Below are 22,554 nucleotides of genomic sequence, written 5' to 3'. Positions count from 1 at the left end.
AAGAGTGAGTAGCACTGTCTCTCTGAGAGCTCCGAGGAGCACTATTGCATAAACTAACGTGACATTCTGAGTTCAGTATAAAGTATATCCTCTAAAACACAGGTCTACACAGATGTTGTAGACAAACACAATCTTCCATGAAAATGCACATTATCACAGACAGAAATAGGTACTGTATTTCACTCCTACATACAGTAGATGTTAGAAGTGCAGAATATGACAAGGTTCAGACAAGTTAGAATATTTACCTTAACACACATCCACACTTATAATAATACTATAGTATATAGAAAAATGTTCACCAGAGAGAATATTAACCACAAATCCAACCCAACAGACACACTTGACTTCACTTCACAGAAGACGTCACTACCACCACCAGAGACTATTTGTACTTCTACTATACACTGGCATATTGTCCGCATATTAATTTAACCCCTGGGTAATGTTGTCGGCTATACTTACATGTTACCACTGATGTTGTCTCAAACATAGGTCAGAGTAATTAACTTGGCAGTATTTGCATGATTTGCCTGCATTTTGCACGGCCATGCCGTTCCCCTTCCCGTTTTGCCTGTGAGTTGTGCTTCTGTTTGCTGAGATAAGACCACGGAGGTTATAAACCCGCACCGACAAATGGTGTAGTTATGACGCGGTGTAGCCAGTGGGTAAACTGGGAGGGGCGCAATCAAACTGATTAACCCTTTCCACAGTCAGGTGTCAAGGATTAAAAAAGACGGTGCTTCAGATTGAACCATAAAAACGGAGGAAAACAGCTACATCCATCTGAAATTATGATGAACAAACTCGGCTGTAAATATTATGATTAACTCAGCATGGTTCACCTGCAAAATTCAAGTCAGGGAAGCTAAGGGGGGGCTAATTGTAAGCATGTGGTCATATCACTCTGTTTGACCTTGGGGTATCTCTGTGCAGACAACCGTGTCAATTTTTTGTCAACCCGTCTGAGATCAGTCACTCACAACCCATAAAAATCATGTGTATCCCCATGAGCCCCTGACATCAGAATAGTACCCATGGGATGATGTCAACTAGTCTGCCTCTGTGTACTCTGTCACCACGGTATAGAGCAGTTCACCACAGAACGCTTATGCACACCTTAATTTGAAGGGGTGCGTTGGATGTGACCAAGATGATTCAGTAATAGACGAAATCCCATTACACCTTCATCTATTTCTCACAAGGTTTGGTTATGTGGACCATCTCAAGTGAGTTGTAAGGTTATGTCTAACCAAAAATGCATCAGGAAGTGGAGGGCAGTCTTCTTCTGTGGTGAAATTTTATCTTACCAGCTGTGCCTGTCTTATCGACACATTTGGGTAGGAAACAAAACCCCAAAAGTCCTCATTACATTCTATGCATTGGGGGGGAGGGGGGGGGGTGTCTTTCAGATGATTTGGTCCTTGGCCCAGTCAGAGTCATCAGTGGAGACAGTCACTGTTTCTCAATATGAAGTGTTCTTGACTTGCTAGGATGTGAAATGCCTAGTGATTGGATACTCTGTGGATTTCACCAAAGAGTTTCCAATCACTAGCCGTTTCACGTCCTAGCATTGAGAAACAGTGACCCATCTGTATATTCTTGAGTGGTTACATTTACCTTAACAGCTGTGTCCGTTTCTCTCTTCTCTCTCTCTCTCCACCCTCGTCCATCCACAGAGGACATCTTCCCCTGCAAGGCGTGCGGGATCTGGTTCCGCAGCGAGAGGAACCTGCAGGCCCACCTGATGTACTACTGCAGCGGTCGCCAGAGGGAGCTAGAGAGCGTGGCTGAGGACAGCGAGACCACCAACCACCACCACCAGCAGCAGCAGCATCAGCAGCCGCCCAGCATCTGCCCCTTCCCACAATGCAACAAGAGCTTCTCCAGCCCACGCTCCCTGGAATTGCACCTAAGCACACACAGCGGTAAGTTGTGAGCAGCGGTACGGTGTGTGTGTATGGAAGGCTGTCAGACACAGTTTGGCTGCAATGTCATTTCATTTACTCAATCCACACGTACATTACATCAATAACATTCCAGGTCCCTGGAAATGCACCTAAGTAAGCACACACACACAGCAGTAAGTTGGGAATGTGAAGGCTGTCTTAAGATACTGGCTGAAATGACATTAAATCACCTTTCCACACATACATTACATGACTGTGTAATAACTCCCCCAGTCCCTGGAAATGTGTCTAAGCACACTCAGAAAGTAAGCGTCAGGAGGCAAGAGTGATAAAATGTGATGGCTGATGCTTTCTGGCCTTCGAGCCATCCATAACCACTTTCCTTCCCCTCTACATTACACCACAATAACTGCCTGGTTGAAGATGAATATAACAAGCTGTATTCAGAGGAGCATTTTAGTGGAAGACTTAATTGCAATCTTTTCATTTTCTGCTCGTAGAGAATGTCACAGTCAAGGTCAAATGGTTTGGTTGCTAAGCAGCGAGCATACAGTGTATGCACCTGCTCAGTATGACACTCACTGAAGTGTTTATCTCCCCCGATTCTCTCCCTGGTGGTGACGCATGGAGAGTCATTTAAATAAGTTTTCATGAATTTGTTGACAACTGATTCGCAGCATTTCCCCACCACACTGACAGATGGTTACAAGCAGACAGGTGCATCTCATGCATGTCTCTGACAGCCGGATCATATTTGGATTAGCAAATCACAGATTAAAATCTCACATTTACCCGAAACATACACTTTACTTCCCTGACAGGGCCCCTGCTGTTGGCAGTTTATCATGTATTTCTAGTCGAGTGTCGCTGGGGGGGTGTGTTGATGTTGCTGTTTTGTGTGTGTGTGTGTGTGTGTGTGTTTTGGGGGGGCTGGTGTGCGATAATGCAAGACCTGATGGCTGCTGTGGAAAGAGAGAGAGAGAGAGAGAGAGAGAGAGAGAGAGAGAGAGAGAGAGAGAGAGAGAGAGAGAGAGAGAGAGAGAGAGAGAGAGAAAGAGAGAGAGAGAGAGAGAGAGAGAGAGAGAGAGAGAGAGAGAGAGAGGGAGAGAGAGAGAGATTTCAGGGTGAATTGTGATGGAACTGATGGGAGAGAGAGAGAGCAAGAGAGAGAGAGAGAGAGAGAGAGAGAGAGAGAGAGAGAGAGAGAGAAAGACAGAGAGAGATCTTCTGGGAATCTAAAAAAAAAACCTAGCCTTGCTGATGTGTTGTGTCTTTATCTCTCCACCTCGCAGGTGTCAAAATGGAGGAGAGTCTGCCGCCTGGCACCAGCCTGAAGTGCACCGTCTGCAGCTACACGGCCGACTCGCCGCTCACATTCCAGCACCACATCATCTCGCACCTGTCACAGGCGGCCTTCCGATGCAACCACTGCCACGTGGGCTTCCAGAGCCACCGGGAACTGCTGCAGCATCAGGACCTGCACGGCCACCACTCGGGGAAGCAGCACCTGCGCCGCGGCGGCGGGGACAACAACACAACAGTCACCAACGCCGCAGACGGCGACCACCACTCCCCGCGCACCGGAGACGACGCCCTGCACCACCAGGCCCGGGCCGAGCTGGCAGGTGGCCGGAAGGACGTGTTGCTCCCGAGCCCCAAGGGGGCGCCGGCGGGTAAGGACAGCAGCGGTGGCGTGGGCGTGGATTTGGACATGGAGCGGCCGGAGAAGAAGCCGGCGCTGTCCATGCAGAAGCCCGACGGCCACCCGGTGAGCAAGGCCAGCTTCTCGTACACGCGCATCAAGTCCGAGCCCTCCAGCCCGCGGCTGGCCTCCTCGCCCGTGCAGCACAGCATGGGCCCCAGCTTCCCCATGGGGCCCTTCCTGTCCCAGTTCGCCTTCTCGCAGGACATCTCCGTGGTGCCGCAGGCCTCGGAGATCCTGGCCAAGATGTCGGAGCTGGTGCACCGGCGCCTCCGCCACGGCGGCAGCAGCTATCCGCCGGTCATCTACAGCCCGCTCATGCCCAAGGGCGCCACCTGCTTCGAGTGCAACATCACCTTCAACAACCTGGACAACTACCTGGTCCACAAGAAGCACTACTGCAACAGCCGCTGGCAGCACATGACCAAGTCGCCCGATTTCTCCGGCATGTCCGACAAGGCGGCGCAGGAGTCGGTGAGCCCGAACAGCGGGCACAGCGCCGTGAGCAGCATGCTGCCTGGCTGCCACACCACAGAGACAGACAGTAACCTCCTGCCGTCCACTTGCATCAGCTCCTCGGTGCTCGACATGATGAACGCTGCTGGGGTGAAAGGCTCTGAGAAGGACCTCCTGGCAGCTCAGGTGAAGAAGGTCACCACGCCCACCGGTGTGGAGGAGCGCTTGAACGGCAAACAGCCAGAGGTGAAGAGCCCCAGCACAGGCCTGGGCGAGGCGGACAACGACCCCAACAAGACCACGTGTGAGGCGTGCAACATCACCTTCAGCCGCCACGAGACCTACATGGTGCACAAGCAATACTACTGCGCCACGCGCCACGACCCGCCCATGAAACGCATGTCCGCCAACAAAGTCCCGGCCATGCAGCGGACCATGAGGACGCGCAAGCGCCGGAAGATGTACGAGATGTGCCTGCCGGACCAGGAGCAGAGGCCGCCCATGGGGCCGCACCAGCCGGGGTTCCTGGGGGTCCCCACCTTGGGCAACCCTTGCTCTTCCCAAGAGGCTGTGGAGAACCTGGCCGACCGCTTCCACCCACGGCATGACATCTTCCCCAGCATGGTCCCCAAGCACCTGGAGGCATCGCTCACCGTCAGCAAGTCCATCCTCGGCCCCAAGTGCAATACGGTCGACTCGTCGCACGAGCTGGACGCGCCCATGGATCTCAGCAAAAAATGCTCGCCACACTCCGACTCCGGCCCAAAGTCGGGGAACTCTCCCAAAAGACTTTTGGATTACCATGAATGTACCGTGTGCAAGATCAGCTTCAACAAGGTGGAGAACTACCTGGCGCACAAACAGAACTTTTGCCCTGTGACGGCAGCGGCGGCTACCCACCCAACAACACCCAACGACATTGGTCCTCTCAAACCTCCCATGTTCCCGGACGTGAAAAACGAAGGCCTCAATTCTGAGGACGCCTTCGACAAGAACCCTGTCAAATGTGAGAAGAACGGCGGAGGTGACCTGATGGTTCCAAACGGCGGCCTGTATCCCCCGCCACCACACCACCTGGGCCCGGTACCACCGGCGCTCAAGGCTTTTCCCGACCCGTTGCTCGGGCCCAACAAAGACGACAGCAAGAACATGTTTCTGCCCCACTGCCTGTACCCCGGAGCAATAAAGAAGGTGAAGACGAGCAACGAGCAGATCTCGCCTCCTTACTTTGGCCTGAAGCCCAGTGACTACCTGACTGGCGGATTGCTGACGCCCAACGAGGGTGGTGAGCAGGAGCAGGCAGTGGCAACAAACGGAGCCCCAGAGGCTGGAGGCAAGGAGCCCCCACCACCATCCGCCAACGGATGCCACCCAGGCAAAGACGGGCTGCCTCTGTTGCCCAACAACAGGGGCATGGTGATCGTAAACGGAGGGCACAAGCCAGACGATCGCCCAGCTTCCTCCACCCCCCAGCAGCAGCAGCAAGAGAGCCAAGCCCTGCAGCAACCACAACCCCCAGGCACTGCAGATGGGCACTGTTCCCCGACGTGGAACACGGAGAACCCGCCTGATGCCCAGGAGAACGCCTCTCCCAACGGAGCCAAGTCTCCCAGCGAGGAGGCAGCTCCACAGTCGGCCGTCAGCAAGGGAGTCAACGGCTCTGCCCAGAGCGCAGGCAGTGGCAAGTACTGCCGCCTGTGTGACATCCAGTTCAATAACCTGTCAAACTTTATCACTCACAAGAAGTTCTACTGTTCGTCACACGCCGCTGAACACGTGAAATGAACACTTTGCTCTCCCTCTTACTCTCTCTCTCTCTCTCTCTTCACCTCTCCCCTCCCTTCCCTTGTCTCCTTCTTCTCCTTCTCCTCCCCTCTCAGCATTCTCTCTTTTTTTGGGTACACTGTCGTGTCTGGAGTAGTGCATCATGCAGTTTTACACACTGCTTGTGGACAATCAAGAGAAGCTTCTTCTGTCATCATTTTAAGACTATCATTGGTTAGGAAAAAAAACAATGAAAAAAAAGAACAAGTGTAATATTGGTGCCACTTTCACCTTTATTTATTTTACAATCAGTATTAATAGGAGTAGTGCTCTTAATTTAAATTAAAAAAAAGAAATTTATATCAGAGTTGTTTGTAATGTTATTGTATAGTCATTCTTGTGTAGCACACATATTGTTTACACTGTAATGTAGGTTCAAGGAGACAATAGTCACAAAGTACAAAAACAGAAATTGCATTTTAGACACAAAATAGCTCCCAGAAGCACTTGTGTATTCTTATTTGCTGTAACGTTTTTGTATATGCCTAAATGTCATTTGCAGCTTGATATCCATGACTTCTCAGCCTTAAAACACTGTTTTCGGGGGATAACCAGGCACAGGCACCCTACATCTCATGTTTTTGGCATATACCGTACGTGCGGCTTCGCATATGTATGTAAATGTTCGTCCCCGTCTCTTTTTCTTCGACTCGGAAGTGGATGTTTTCATGACGACGGCAGCATTCTTTTCTTGTACAGTACTCGTATTTTGGTTATCTGCGGATAACATTTTGGTCTCCCTTTTTAAAAATGTGCTCTAAACGCAATACTTTGTAAATGAGGAAAAAAAAACGTTACTGAAAGCAGTATTATAATAAAAAAGGGGACTTTGGAGAAATTATTTGTTACCCATTTAAAGGGGTGAAGAAGGGAAAAAAAGGAAATTTAAAAGTACGTCTATCGATGTTTGATGAACATAATGAGTGGAAGGGGTGTTGGGTGGTTTGAGGGAGCGGGTGGGTCTGGGGAATAGTACTGTAAAATCATTCCAATGTCCTTATGGGAGAAAAAAATATTTCTTAAAAAATACGTTGTTGCTATGCATGTATATGGATGGAATTAAATTCCAGATCTGTTGGAAATTTTTATTTTGATGTGGTGTCATAATTAAACTTCAATCCTCAGGATAACTTCTCATGACTTTTGTCCTCCTTTTACACATGCACACATGCACACGCACACACACACATACAAGTAAACAAGTAAAAGACAAACATAAGTCGTCACACTGGCGGTACAATTCCAAAAAAACTTTATTCACAAAAAAAGAGACCAGGATTTATCCCCATTTCCGTTTTGAACTCCAGTGAGTCACCATCACTGAAAAAAAATCCTCAAAGCCTTTAAAAAAAAATGCCAGTTATGGTTTGCACAAATGCGGCACCTCTCTGGAATCCCTTGCGGGCTTGTGCTGCTCCCTCCTTCTCCTTGGCAGCCGGGTGCTAGGTCATGGCCCGGTGGAGAAGCATCAGAAGGTGGGGGAGGAGGAGGAGGAGGAGGTGGTGGAGGAGGAGGTGGAAGAGGAGGAGGTGGTGGAGGAGGAGGTGGAAGAGGAGGAGGAGGTGCAGAGAGGCTCACGCACTGCCATGCATCCAGTGAAGCCGACAGGGGGTGGGGGGGACAAAGGGGTCAGTTGTCCCGGGCCCATGGAGAAGAGAGTCCAGAACTTGGTGTTCATTGCATTGTATGTATTGGGTAGGGGGGCGGGCCCTTTCAGATGACTTTGTCCTGGGCCTGGCCAAAGTTGTGAGTGGCCCTGCCATGCGTCCGTGCCTGCCTGCCATGCGTCCCTGCCTGCCTGCCATGCGCCCCTGCCTGCCTGCCTGCCTGCCTCACTGGCTCTGCTGCCTGGCCTGCCGGCGTGACACCAGCCTCCACAGATGTTCGCTGACGGCGGCCGGCTGGGTGTAGATCATGCGCCGGTCGGCCCCGGGGACGTGGATGCGCGAGGCCTGCGGGTAGGACTGCTCCACCAAGCGCCTCTGAAGCTCCGCCACCACCTGCCACACACACACACACACACACACACACACACACCACCCAAGGGGTGCAAAGCAGACAGGGTATTTTTTGTGAAAAGGTTTTGAGGGTGTGGGAAAATGAGCCAATTCTAGTGAGAGAAGTCACACAAAGAAGAAACAAAGGAGGACTACATGTAGCAAACTCACACAGTTACACCTGCCTCTATATCTATTCTTCAAGCCATAATCTAAAATCACAGGCAGGAGTGCTTCATCTATTGTCATCTTCAATCCCCGGCCGCCTCGCCGGTGTGATGTCTGAACACTGATAATGAGAGCTGCTCCTTAGCGGGTACCCCCCCCCCCCTTTTTTTGATCAGTTCAAAAGGCAGTGGAAGACCAAAGAGAGATGTAATGAGCAAAAAGATGACTGCTTGATGAATGAAAAAGAGAAGAGAGAGAATCAGACTGAAGGCGGGAGATTCATAAATGTAAAGGAGCGTCAAGGAAAATGTCCCCGTGAGAGCTATTCACTTAAGCTACAGTAGTACTCAAGATTACAGCACTCATCATCAGAGGCAAGAATGCATAATATCAAAGAGGCGAGACATGAATGTACAGTATATGGATTATTTTGAATTAAAAGTACTTGCTGGTCGGACGGACAGTGTGTGGGATCTTTCTTACACTTGAATGACAACCTCACTGGGTTAATTTTCTACGCACTTGTCCAAGCACATTGGTGTGCAAAAGCGCAATTTTTTGCCCTTTTTGGCAAGTGCCCTAAACCAGTGTTTCCCAACCTTTTTTATCCTGCGTACCCCTAAGCAATTTTGTCATATGATGAGTACCCCTCTAACTCATGCTCTATATCTGTTCCTCTATCCCAATGTGACAACACTCCATATATTTGTTATTATTACATTTTCCCAAGTACCCCCTGAGGTGTGCTTGCGTACCCCTAGTGGTACACGTACCCCTGGTTGGGAAACACTGCCCTAAACAAATCTTGACTTACTCACTAGCTATGCATGTACCTTCATCATTAACCCATTGTGTCCTGGAGCGACATATACGCTGCATTCAAGTTCTTGATAGTTGAGCTGTTTTATGAAAGATGTGGGTGTGTTAGAGCTGAATGAACACTATACTAGTGCAAAATGAAGGTTCTAGATTTTAAATGTAACTTATTTCATGTTTGTATGTGCTTCGGAGGCTGAGATATTTAGGATTTAATAGGCAGGGGGCACCCTTTCCCAAAAGGGGCGTAGGACAAAATGGGTTAAGGCAGGTGATTTCCCCAAGTTCACACTAAATGTGTGCTGCAGGACAGCAAATGCTCAGGTGATTTTAGTTTATTGCCCATCCCTGAAGGTGGAGAAGAGGTGGTGCACTCACTTCGTTCAGGTGGGCAGGCAGCGTCTCATCATAGCTGTCCCCCGTAATCACGCTCACCGACGTCTTGGACGAAAGGGGTTTGAACTTGGAAATTTCCCTACAAAGAAATTTAACAGTTCATGACAACAGGGCATACTATACAAACCCATCCCGAGGCACACTAAGGAAAATGTTCTGAAAATTCTATTTAAAAAAAAATAAAGCTACAATTAATAATTTAACATTTAAAATAAATGTTCAAAGTCAGGGCTGTGCCAATGTGGTGTGATCTGTGATCTGTGATCTCTCTCTCACCCGACTTGGGAAGCGCTCTCGTTCATGAAGAAGTGTTCGTCCACAGCGCCACTCTGGTGGGCAGGGTTACTCAGAAGATATTTCTAAGGAGGAAAACAGAGACAGAAACAGAAAGGAGAAGAGAGGCAGAGGGAGAAAATGCGATGAAACTGAGTGTCGTCTGTCTTCAAAAGGGAGAAGCAAAGTGTCAGCAAAGCATGAAGGCAAGTTGAACTCAACTGAGCTTAAGTCGGTAACATTTGGTATTCTTAAAGGGACACTGTGCAGGAAATGGTCAAAAAAGGTACTGCAACTATGCTGCTCATTGAAACTGGACTGCCTATTGGCAAATCTGATCTTTACATGAAAGTTTACTAAGTAATAAAATATTTTCTAGTATGGTCCAAGTACAGTCATTTTTGCAGCTAAAAATGGCTATTTTTGGAAATTCAAAATGGCGGACCATGGAGAATATCCCCCTTTTCATGTATGAAAAGTGTAATTTTTCCAGTCATAATGAATATTTAGAATTTGATGGTGGTGGTAAGTATTCATGAAAAAGGCAACATTAGTGAATGGGCAGCATGAATTCTGGTAATAAACCACTTAAAATCTCACACAGTGTCCCTTTAACTACCGCATTCTCACTTTCCACAATACAATTCCATGCACTGTAGAAGGTTCTATGGAACCTTTAACATACAAAAAAAATCGAATAGTAAATTGTTTAGGCAGCTAGAGTACCTAGATGGGCAGCAATATTATGTTCAAATATGTGCCTTGCAAACTTCGTATTTTGAACACACTGACATAGAGATGTCAAAGAAGTCAGCAGCTGCTCATCCCTATTCACTGCCAGTGCCGATGCTTTACACCACACACTAACGACACATCCTTCTTGCTTGTCAGTGCAGACGCACTTCAGTCAGAAACACAGACAGGTGACAGCAGCCATTTCCCTTCCCCTTATCAGGTTTTTGTTGCATTAATGCTGCTGGTACCAAGACTGCATACAAATCAAGACGAAAAAATATACTGAACAAACTTCTGTTGACGGCTGAAGTGAAAGAGGATTATAACATTTTATCCAAGTTGCATTGCATCTGATTGATGATTACTCTTGTCTGTCTGATGTGGCTGCTGATGAAGAGGTTTAACACATTGTGACGACTGTCAACCACAGTCTACTCGTAACTTATATATTGTAATGTCACACACATAGCATACATGCTGATGTCGATCATTCATAGTAATGCCTAGCACACAAGTATATGTGAGTACAGTGTGTTGCATGATCATACTGTATATCGATGTAGTAAGAGGATATAAATTATAAAGATTATAAATCCATACAGTCAGCAAACTACAATAATTTCAATAGTAACAACTACTGTATTTGCAGATGATATGCAGATCAACTTGCTTCAAAAGTTTGTCAGAAACGCATAAGACTGCAAGGAATGGCTAAAGGCCAATCAAAAAGGGATTGTCTAGTGTCTAGTCCTTAACACACGCAAAAGTAAAACGAAGGAGATAAATACAGTCAGAGAACAAAGTGAGCGGTTTTACAATAAAGAAACAACACCGCGGCTGACCCATCAGTCCAAAATCAATGGCTGTAAGTGAACAAGCGCTTCCTTTGCACTCAGCCTCTCTTTCGGCTAGTGAGCACAGTCAATACGTGCAAGCAGGGCCGCTGCTAAGGTTTTGGAGGCCCTAAGCATAACTGGTTAGGAGCCCCCCCTCATCACTAAATAATAATAATAATAATAATTAATAATAATCTAATAACTAATAAATATATTTGTATTTGTATTTTGTATATATTTGTAATGTCGTTCAATATTTTTTTATGGCGTTTTTTAGTTTTTAGGCCCCAATTTTGGAGGACAAGTGGTTGGTGCCCCAAGCACTAGTAGGTGCCCTCAGCACTCTGCGTACTCTGCTTATGTCTAGCGGCGGCCCTGCGCGCAAGCTCTCTTTATTGTCGGTCTGCAGACAACATAATGAAACGCTACCCCCAGTCTCAGTAGAGAGACGGAACGCATCCGGCATTATTGAGCAGCAGTGTGATATGGCTCTCCAACTCTCTTTGACCAGCCCAACGTTTCCCCCCCTTCACTCTGACGGCCCCAATAAAAAGCGCAGGCACTTGACTGTGTCGTGTAAACAGCGGAGTCAATTAAAGGGGCGCGGCTCGTCTCCTAAGGAACGATCGCCCACACACACACACACACACACACTCTACCCCTCAAACCCCACTGCACCCCATGCCCATCCGCCCTACCCAGCTGCCGTACCCACCAACTGAATTAAAAAAGCGTCAGCCATCCCTCTCATCTACATGAAAAAAGCCTTGTGTTGCCATTAGCCATCAGTTGATTGCTTCCCCCCCTCTCACACCCCCTTCCCCCAAACCAGGCCAAACCAACCAACCAAACACATGCTCCTTTTCACATCACACCTAATCAACCACACGGCATACTGAAAACTTTTTGTCTTTTCTGTGAGTGTGTGTGTGCGTGTGTGTGTGTGTGCGTGCATGGGGGCACAAGTGTGCATGTGTAAGGCAGAGTTGTTCTCTTCAATCCCACAAGTAACATTGCAGTTCAGGAACTTAATGTATGACCAATCAAACCTCTTGCATGTACTTGCGCTGAGCATGTGAGTGAGCTATGACCATTTAAATGACCATCCACCCAAACTATGCCTTCACGGTCATCCTAACGAGCTTACCTCTCGCGCACAGTACACTGATGACTTTGTTTAATTGCAAACGCAAATTAAAATGGCTTGAGCATTTACAAACCAACAGGAAATTAAATGAAAAAAAAAACATGACCCAACAGCACTTAAAAAAGAGGGGGGAAAGCAGGAAAATAATACACACCTCTACTCTGCCATCTCTCTACAACCTCTAGTGGTGAGTGGTCAATTTAATTACATTCCCATTACCCCTGCAAATACTGATGAATAAGGGTGGCAAGGTGAAAGGGTGTTGGGCGTTGGGTGTTGTATGTGTGTGTGTGTGTGTGTGTGTGTGTGTGTGTGTGTGTGTGTGTGTGTGTGTGTGTGTGTGTGTGTGTGTGTGCGCGCGTGTGCGCGTGTGTGTGTGTGTGTGTGTACCAGTACTGCATGTCTGTGTGTGTGTGTGTGTGTGGGGTGCTTCTGTGAGTGTGTGCGCGTGTGTGTGCATGTGTGTGCATGTGTGTGCGCGTGTGTGCGTGTGTGTGTGTGTGTGTGTGTGTGCGTGCATGTGTGTGCGTGCATGTGTGTGTGTGTGTGCACACACCTGTGTGTGTGTGTGTGTGTGTGTGTGTGTGTGTGTGTCGCTTAGGGGGGAGGTAGTGGGGCGAGCATGGTGATTTTGGGTGGCAAATAAGGGGGAGCCTCTCGTCTCCGCAAGACCAGAGGAGCGGCACAAAACCCCTAACGGACCATTTGCATATTGGCCGACCGCTCCGCTAACGTGCGTGAAATTGGGTGGAACTGCAGCAGTAGGCGGGTGGTAGGTGGTAGGTGCAAGGTGGCTGGTGGTGGTGGTGGCTGTGGGATACAGGAGGTGGGCATTGGGTGCGAGGTACGGTGGGTGGATGGGTAGGGGGTGGGGTAGGGGTTATCTGACCAGAGGCCGGCAGTGCACGTCTGTCTGTCTGGGGATGGGGGGCAGCCAGAAGCTGGGCAACTTTTGAAGGGAGGAAGAGAGAGAGAGAGAGAGAGAGAGAGAGAGAGAGAGAGAGAGAGAGAGAGAGAGAGAGAGAGAGAGAGAGAGGAGGGGAAAAAAAGTTGACTGAAGGTGGGGTGAAAAAAAGAGAGCAGGAAATAGGGGAAAGGGGCAGGGAAACTGAAAGAATGAGGAAAAAAAGATGAGTAGGGAGGTGGAGATGGTGGTAGAGGAGGAATAGGAGGAGGAGGAGGAGTGGGAAGAGGAAGGTGAGGGTGAGGGTGAGCGAGGGTGAGGGGAAATGAGCAGTTGAAGTCGACAGAGAGGAGCAGAGCCAATCTGCATGGCAGCCAAGACTCAACGTAGCGAAATCCTCAACACCTTTCCCCTGGGACCTCTTTCTGAACAACACACCAATTTCCTGTTGCTAATACCGCTGTTTTTTTTTGTCCTTTGCCTGCTTATAAGGTAAATTACAACAGTGTATGAGTGGTGTCCCTGCATGCTATTTATTTCACAACCTACACTCACACACACAATACATGCACACAATAGCACCACCAAGTGGCCATGACAGACAGGTGGAGGAGTGCCGAAATGAAGCCAAGGACCAAGTCTCTCTCTCTCACACACACACGCACACGCACGCGCACACGCACACGCACACGCACACGCACACACACACACGGACACACACGCGGACACACACGTACACACACACATTCTCTCTGTTCCCCCAACCGTACCATTGGGTTGCTGCGCTGTCCTTTAGATCAAGGTAATAGCACTGATAGTCTGTGGGGATGTCTTGCTCCTGTTCCTTTCTATCACTCCCTCTGCAGACACTGGAGAAATTGTCACGATCCCTGTAATTGATCTCACGGGAACGGAAAGTGGAGAGCACTAACTTCTTCCCTTCTCTACTCTCCTCTTCTCTTCCCTTCTATCTGTGAGTGTGTGTACTATGTGTGTGTGTGTGTGTGTGTGTGTGTGTGTGTGTGTACTATGTGTGTGTGTGTGTGTGTGTGTGTGTGTGTGTGTGTGTGTGTGTGTGTGTGTGTGTGTGTGTGTGTGTGTGTGTGTGTGTGTGTGTGTGTGTGTGTGTGATTCTGTGCTGCTCTGTCTCATAAGTATGTTCTCCATGGGTATTGTTTGCTCTTATAAGCAGTGCTTTTTCAATGGCCGTTACTGTTGCCAGATGTACCATACTTTTCACTAGCACATGGGGAGGACTGAACACCGTGCTCTATTCTGCTGTGCTGTGCAACGAGGAAATGTTATCAACCAGGTTGTCAGTTAAGTATAGTACATATAGATGTAATTAGTTTTAAATAAACTGCTTAAAGGGTAACTTCTGCCAATTTCGACATGCAGTTGACATGCTCACACTACCCTGGACTTGTCAGTACCTGAGATTTTTTTTTCATCCTTTTCTGAGATCCTGGTCATTGTAATGGGGGCAGAGTTTGTTTACAATTTAAAAAAAAAAAATCTTGATTTATTCCCAAAAACATCCAAAAGGTTATGCAACATCAGCAGACAACTAGCAAACAGTGATACCTTTTGGGAAAATATTTGGAGTAGGCCTATGTTAGGAAGGTTTTTAATGTAAACAAAATCTGCCCCAATTAGAATAGCTGAGATCTCGGAAAGGGCTGAGTCGAAAAATGCAGCATCACCGGGTACTGACAAGTCAAGGGTAGCGTGGGCAATACAACAGCATGTTGAAATTGGCAGAAGTTGTCCTATAAGTTCTCTTACTCAAACCAAATATTTCAGGAAGCTGAAAATGTCTTTTTTTTAGAGAGACAACTTTTCACCAGACTTTTCAGTAAGTATAGCTTCATGCTGTGTTGCACTTTGCTATGCAATTGGCTACCATGTTGAGGAGTGGTGTCCCGTACTGGGCAGTAGTATGTTGTGGAGTGCTGTGTTCTCAACTATGCAATGGGGTGCTGTGGAGTGCTGTGCTGTACTGTGAAAAGCCATGTTACTCGCTTCTCGCTCACTCGCCTACTTGCCACTCGCTCATGGAACGTTCCCTTAACGTTCCTGTGGGTTGACTGCCATTGCAGAAGCGAGAAGATAACGGTCAATAGTCCAATTGCTGTGCAATCCAATTGCTTACTCGCCTCACTTGAAGTTAAAATATTTTTTATCGCAATCCATCCACATTGCACGGCTTGTGCTCTCCACGCCTCCTCGCTTCGCCGGAACACAAACACATTCTATTGACTTCACTGGCTGAGCAAGTAACTAGTAGCGATGTGTGTGAACATAGCTTAATACTACCTTGTGCAGTGGAGTAGTACAGAGTCCCTGTACCTGCCTCTCCAGCATCTCCTCACAGAGATGCTGGTGGAGAAATAGTACATTGTTGACTGCAGTAGTATGCTGTGTATGTTGTATTGTGCAGTGCTGTGCAGTAGTGTGAGTAGCATGTGTCTTGTCGCATACTCCTTGGTGATATATGGTAAACTATATGCTGTGTAATAATACTGTATTTTGTCTGAGTGGTATGTTGAGTTGTGCCCCAGTGCAGTGTCAATGCACACCTGTCTCTGCAGCATCTCCTCTGAGAGCTAGGTTGTGCAATAGTAAGTTGTCTGTGTTGCATGTTGTGTTGTGTAAAATGGCAAATGGACTGCATTTATATACGTACATGTAGAGCTTTTCCACTCCTTCGAGCTCTCAAAGCACTTTTTATGTATGCCTCACATTTACCCACTCACACTAACATTCACACATGACCATGGCTTCCACGCAGCAGGGTACCACCATGGCACCAGGAGCAATTTGGGGTTAAGTATCTTGCTCAAGGACACATCAATGAGGGTCAGACGGAGTGGGGCTTGAATCTGCAACATTCTGCAAACAGACTCCTCTACCAACTGCCCCAGTGTAATAGTGCACTGTCTACTGTTACAATGTAGTGTGTCGAGGGGTCTTAAGGCGTTGGCACACAGATACGGCATGAGGCAAACATTTCTTTTTGAAGTTTTATTATTGCAAACCACAGTGCAAAAGTGAGCCAGTGACAAAATAAACCAAAATTTAACCAAAAATAAAGAGTAGAAAAATATATAAAGACTATGTACAATATTTACAAAACAGAAAAATAAACAGGCTATGATAAGCCAAAGCAAAATGCATAAACATAAACTATAACTAGCCAAAGGCTCACAATAGGATTTCAGAGTACAAACTCACACACCTGAGTTATGTAGAGAGCAAAGGAACACACGTCCTCCTCCTAGCAGGCTCTCTCGAGCAATGAAACTTGCAACATTTTAAACAGTACCTGCGCACTCCCGACAGGTGGAACATACCACTCAATGTAAACAATGAAGGGGTGTTTCAGGCATTTACACCTTACTATTAAATTCTACTCATTAAAATGGCGCCACAAATACATTAATAATTACCATTATGATTATACATGAACCTATACACTGACAGCAGTGATCAAAAGCATGAACAGTAAATTCATTCGCAAAGGAGAATGCGCTGGCTCAAGAATGCGGCCACGCGAACGTGCCCAGCAATATAGCATTCTCAGCTCCGCCCCACACTCCTTTGACACTACGCAGAGATGCAGCGCATCAGGTAAGACACTGAAGTTTATAAACACTCTACAAACATTTGACAGCGTTCCAAAATGTTTAAAAACCACGCGGTTGGGGGGTCACGTGATGTCTTCTGAGTGAGCGGTCGCCTTTAATCGACCTCCCGTCTAACAGTTAAATATCTTTCTTTTTGACCGATCAAACCACTACTTTTGAAGATATTTCGATATAACATTATGTCCGGAACAGATACTGCAACTTCTCAGCGACAAACAACGAGGGGCCGTCGTGCTGAACCAAAAACAACCACGGCTAATTCGGAGGTGGGTGAAGATGAACAGGAGGGAAACATGGCTAACGCTATTGCCCAAAGCGTGACAGCTAAGATCAGCGCCCTTATGGACACTAAATTCGCCGAACTTCAGGTCAATTTGAACGCTTTATCAAGCCGTATAGACGATAACAGTAAGAGACTGAGTGAGGCTGAGAACCGTGTCTCAGAAAATGAAGATCGGACGGTGTCCCTGGAGACCAAATTGCCCTCCTAGAGAAAAAACTACAGGACTTGACTACCCGTGCGGATGACATTGAAAACCGCAGTCGTAGAGACAACATTCGCGTTATTGGTCTGAAAGAGGGCACTGAGGGGAACCAGGCGGTGGAATTCTTCGAAAGCTGGCTCCCGACTACGCTGGGGATAAAGACCAAACGCGGGTTATCAAGATCGACAGGGCACACAGGTCTCTTGGGAACGCCAGCCAAATTACAACAGACCGGTAATCATCAAAACTCCCACAACTCCAGGACAAACGAAGAATTCTCGCAGCGGCAAAAGAGAAGGGCGAGATCATCTGCGGCAACAACAAGATTCTGATTCGCCAGGACTTTTCTCAATCGGTGAGGGAAGCAAGACGCGAGTTTAATGACATCTGCGAGGAGATGCTTGAGAAGAAGATACGGTTCCGGATGCAATACCCCGCCACGCTCTTCATCACAGTCCAAGGGAAAGAACACTCATTTAAATCACCTCCGGAGGCTGGAAAGTTCTTAAGCAGGTGTGAGTTCCCGACGGCCACGAGAGAAGACATTGAAGAAACGGCGTGATGGTGGTGAGGTATAATTATTATGGGAGTGCCTTCTTACCGACATTTGATTTTCAAAATATTTTGGCAGTCCTGAATGGCCGAATATCTACAATTCGCTAAGTAGACTCTTAATGGTTTGATTATGTGCACTACAGTGACTGTTTGGACGGGAGGATGTGGAGGATTTTTCTTTTTTTCTTTTTTCATCTCCTTCATAGACAGGGCAGTTGGGAAATGCTTCCTAATGTTGGACTGATCTTTCTAAGGATTGGAGGCTTACCGTTTTGCCTCACTTGTCCCATTTATTCTAAGATTGTCTTTTGTGTTGGGTGGGGCTTGTTCTTGGGGCATGGCTCAGCATTTGGGGGCTGGTGTCATATTGACAGCTTTAAATAATGTGTGTTTTTTGTTTTGTATGTTAGGCGCTGTATTTCCCCCCTCTGTATTTTAAAACCCTCTTTATGTTTGGGTCCTCAGTGTCTCGCAGCAATTACCTAATAATATTTTACATATTATCTTATCATGTTAGTGCATTTACAATTGTTATTTGGTTTATGAGTGATGTTAAAGTAATCACACTCAATGTCAAAGGCATCAACAATGTTGTTAAACGTCAGAAGATACTCTCCTTTTTAAAAAAAGAAAAATGCCAAATAGCCTTCGTCCAGGAAACCCACCTCTCTGAATTAGAGCATTTAAAATTACGAAGGAGCTGGGTAGGTCAGGTATTCCATTCCTCATATAATTCCAAAAGTAGGGGGGTTGCTGTTCTCATACATCGTTCATTACCTTTCACCTTGGAGAAAAGCTTATCTGACAAAGAGGGACGGTATGTGCTTATATCTGGCTATCTATATGGTGAACTTATTGTTCTAGGTTGTGTCTATGCTCCTAATAATTACGAAGCATCCTTCCTACCAAAACTTCTTGCTGATTTGGCATCATTCTCCTCCCCACATATGCTCCTTGGCGGGGATCTGAATTGTGTGCTCTCAGAGTTGGACGTGTCTTCTCCTCGCCTTACATCTTCTTCAAAAAGTAATAGTCTGCGTGAATTTCTAAAAGATTTAGATTTATTTGATGCATGGAGAGTACTTCACCCCCTCGATCGGGATTACACTTTCTTTTCTTGCCCTCATCAGGTTCATTCCAGGATTGATTACTTCTTTTCCTCAAGACAATTCCTGGGTAGAATACAAGATTGCAAGATTGGTACCCAATCTTTATCAGACCACGCACCGGGTAGTTATAGTCATTTCTCCTCCCTACAAAGACCCCTCAACCTATCATTGGCGTCTGTCACCGGCCATGCTTAGCAGAAAACGCTTTGTAGATTTCATTACAGCGCAATGTCAGGTTTTTTTTGCTGAAAATAAAGCACCAGAGATTAGTCCTTCAACGTTATGGGAAGCCGCAAAGGCCACCATACGTGGGGCCATTATATCTTATACCTCAGCGCAAAAAAAAGGAGGCCTTAAAGAGACAATTAAATTAGAAGAGGCTTTAAGAGATATCGAAACTCAATTTAAGCGCACACCAAACAGACACTTAGCAGAGGCAGCTCGCTCAGCAGAGGCAGCTCGCTCAGCACTTAATCAAATATTAACCCAAAAAGCATAAGCCCCAAATATTTTATGCTAAGCATAGACTGTTTTGAGTCAGGCCACAAGCCAGGTCGTTTGCTTGCCCGTCTGGCCCGTGGAAGGGTGGAATCCAATATTATCTCCTCTCTTCTAGATAAACATGGAACTAGACATTTTAAGTCAACGGAATTGAACAAGCTCATGAAGTCGTTTTATGAGGAGCTTTATAGCTCAGATTGTGTTGCTTCATTGGAAAATAGACGAAAATTCCTTGATAAGATACATTTCCCATCCCTATCGGAAGATCAAAAAGATATGTTATGTAGGCCTATTACTGAGGAAGAGGTAACAGACACTATCAAAACACTCCAAAGAGGGAAGGCACCTGGCCCAGACGGCTTTGGCCCAGACTTTTATAAAACATTCAGGAAAATAATAGTGGGCCCCCTTACAGACATGTATGTTGACAGTCTTGAGAAAGTTTGTCTTCCTCCGACTCTAAACTTAGCACACATCTCTGTTCTTCTGAAGAAGGGAAAACCAAATGATATGTGTGGTTCTTACAGACCCATTAGCCTTATATCTGTAGACAGTAAACTACTTTCAAAGCTCTTGGCAAAAAGGCTTGAGAATTTGCGTCCAATTCTTATTAACCCAGATCAAACAGGTTTCATATATAGCCGTTACTCTTCAAGCAATGTTAGGAGACTTTTAAATATTGTTCATTCTTCATTCCAAAATAAGCAAAAAACACTAGCTATATCATTGGATGCCGACAAGGCGTACGACCGAGTTGAATGGCCTTATTTGTTTGACATTATGGAACGGTTTGGCCTTGGTGGGAATTGGACCCAAACTATATATCAGGCACCCAGAGCCATCGTCGTAACCAATGGGCACCGCTCTGAATCCTTTCCAGTGGCTAGGGGAGTCCGCCAAGGATGCCCTCTTAGCCCTCTTCTTTTTGACTTGGCCCTAGAGCCTCATGCAGAGGTCATACGTTTACATACTGAAATAAAAGGAGTACATTTGGGAGACATAGTACACAAAATTGCCCTCTATGCAGACGACATACTTTTTTTGTTTGTTTCATCTCCAGCATTATCCATCCCTGCAATTATGAATACTTTTTGTGAGTTTCGTGTCAGGTTATAAAATTAACTTTAACAAGTCTGAGGCTATGCCACTATGTTGCAACTAAATCTGATGTCCCCAAACAACTTTCCTTTTAAATGTCAAATTTGGGTTTCACATATCTTGGAATTAAAATCTCACCAACTCTTTTGGATCTATGAAGCTTAATTTTTGCACCTATACTTAGTGCAGTCAAAAAAGACCTGGAACGTTGGCATAACCTCCCTCTATCTATGTTTGGACGAATTAGTCTCATCAAAATGAATGTACTCCCCCGGTTACTTTATCCTTTGCAGATGCTCCCCCTGTACCTAACAAAAAAGACTAATAAGGATTTTAGAGAGGGCAGTGTCCAAGTTTTATTTGGCATGGGAAAAAACCTAGATTACGTCTTAAGTACTTCAGCTTTCTACAGACATGGGTGGGCGTGCATTACCCAATTTAATTTTTTACAACTGGGCCTGTCATGCCCGCCACCTTTGGTCCTGGTTACATGCCTTTAAAGATGGTGAGTCTTGTGTTGATTCTTGGGCTTGCTATCCATTTTCACCTTGGAGTCTGGTTATGTGTAATCCAAATAATATTAACCCTGATGTTAAACACAACCCTTTAATTTATAATAGCATTAAAGTTTGGCGTGATATTGCAAAACACTTTGGGATACATGGAAAATCTTACGTTACTGGCCCCCATCACTCAGAATCCTGATTTTTTTCCGCCAGTAACAACTCCTCTGTTTTCATGTCATGGCGAGATAAGCATATAATTTTCCTTGGTCATTTGTTTAAAGACAACATTCTTAGGTCATTTCAGGACCTACAGGATACCTTTCATATTGCTAGGTCTAATTTCTTTGGCTATTTGCAAATAAGACATTTCCTTCTTTCCTTGCCAAACTTTCCTCCTACCATTTCTCTCTCCCATAACCCAGAAAATTTCATTCTTAACCGCAAAGACCTCAAAGGGTTTATTTCAGGTTTTTATTACCTACTGCTTTCCTGTAGCACATATGAGCTACCTAACATCTCTAAAAAATGGGAGGGTGATTTAGGGACTGAATTTATTGAAGATGACTGGCAGGAGGCCATTGCTGCCATCAGGTCAGCGGCTACCAGTAATAGACTAAGGGAAAACTCAGTATAAAAATACTGCACAGGTTACATATCACCCCTGTCATATTACACAAAATAGATCGCTCAATTTCCCCCCTCTGCAACAAGTGCAACGCTGAAAGAGGGACCTATTTTTCACTATTTCTTGGGATTGTAAGTATATATCAAGATTCTGGACCCAAGTGGCCAAAATAATTAGTGAAGTTAATTGAAGTCGAGGTAAAAAAAGACCCTAGCGTCTTTCTGGTTGGGTTGCCCTCTAAGGTACTACAGCTTCCAGCACCAAGATACACATTACTTGAGAAACTCCTCATCTCTGCACGTAAATGCATATTATTAAACTGGATTAAAGAACGCCCACCTACAGTCACACAATGGTACAAAGAAATTTTCAGTATTTTGCCACACGAAAGACTGATGGCACTGGCCAAGGGGAAAGAAAGTCTGTTTAACAAAATATGGTCCCCCTTTATAGACTATCTTCCAGAAGATCTGAGTTCTATTCTCTTGAGAGGGGAGTTGAGTGAGTTCTGGTCACAGACCAGGCCTAGATCTCCCTCATAACCTGATCATGAGATGCCTGTTCATGTTTGTGAAAACAATGTGCTCCTGTGTTGTTGCTGTGGACACACCTCCTTTTCTTTTATTTGTCCTCCTTTAATTTATTTTTCATTTATGTCTCTTTATCTGTGGTTGCTCTTTTTGGTGTTGTTTATTTCTTATTTTATTATGCTGTGTATTATTTATTTATGTACTTGTATTTTTGTTTGCGCCTGATAGCTGTCGATTGGGTGGGGGGTGGGAGGGGAATGTTTTGTAAGTTGCTGTGTGATAAAAACAATAAAAAAGTATGTTAAAAGAAAAAAAAAACCACGCGGTTTGAGTC

At 46.0% G+C, this 22,554-nt stretch overlaps 2 protein-coding genes across 2 annotated transcripts in view; one reads left to right on the top strand and one right to left on the bottom strand.

Moving 5' to 3' along the window:
- The window catches only part of zfpm2a (zinc finger protein, FOG family member 2a), a 225,809-nt gene extending 219,953 nt beyond the window's left edge, over nucleotides 1-5,856 (top strand). Inside the window, exons 7-8 of the mRNA XM_063198952.1 lie at nucleotides 1,680-1,928; nucleotides 3,203-5,856. Coding sequence (XP_063055022.1) covers nucleotides 1,680-1,928; nucleotides 3,203-5,853 — 2,900 coding nt within the window. The 3' untranslated portion in view covers nucleotides 5,854-5,856. The remainder of the gene's footprint in view (nucleotides 1-1,679; nucleotides 1,929-3,202) is intronic.
- A 1,541-nt stretch (nucleotides 5,857-7,397) lies between these two features.
- The window catches only part of si:dkey-122a22.2 (uncharacterized), a 55,471-nt gene continuing 40,314 nt past the window's right edge, over nucleotides 7,398-22,554 (bottom strand). Inside the window, exons 9-11 of the mRNA XM_063198953.1 lie at nucleotides 9,546-9,628; nucleotides 9,252-9,348; nucleotides 7,398-7,892 (exon numbers count right to left, since the gene is read on the bottom strand). Coding sequence (XP_063055023.1) covers nucleotides 7,725-7,892; nucleotides 9,252-9,348; nucleotides 9,546-9,628 — 348 coding nt within the window. The 3' untranslated portion in view covers nucleotides 7,398-7,724. The remainder of the gene's footprint in view (nucleotides 7,893-9,251; nucleotides 9,349-9,545; nucleotides 9,629-22,554) is intronic.

Source organism: Engraulis encrasicolus, chromosome 5, assembly GCF_034702125.1.
Source record: "Engraulis encrasicolus isolate BLACKSEA-1 chromosome 5, IST_EnEncr_1.0, whole genome shotgun sequence".
NCBI lineage: Eukaryota > Metazoa > Chordata > Actinopteri > Clupeiformes > Engraulidae > Engraulis > Engraulis encrasicolus.
Note: the sequence above shows the minus strand (reverse complement) of the source record. Positions and strands in the feature narration are given on the sequence as shown.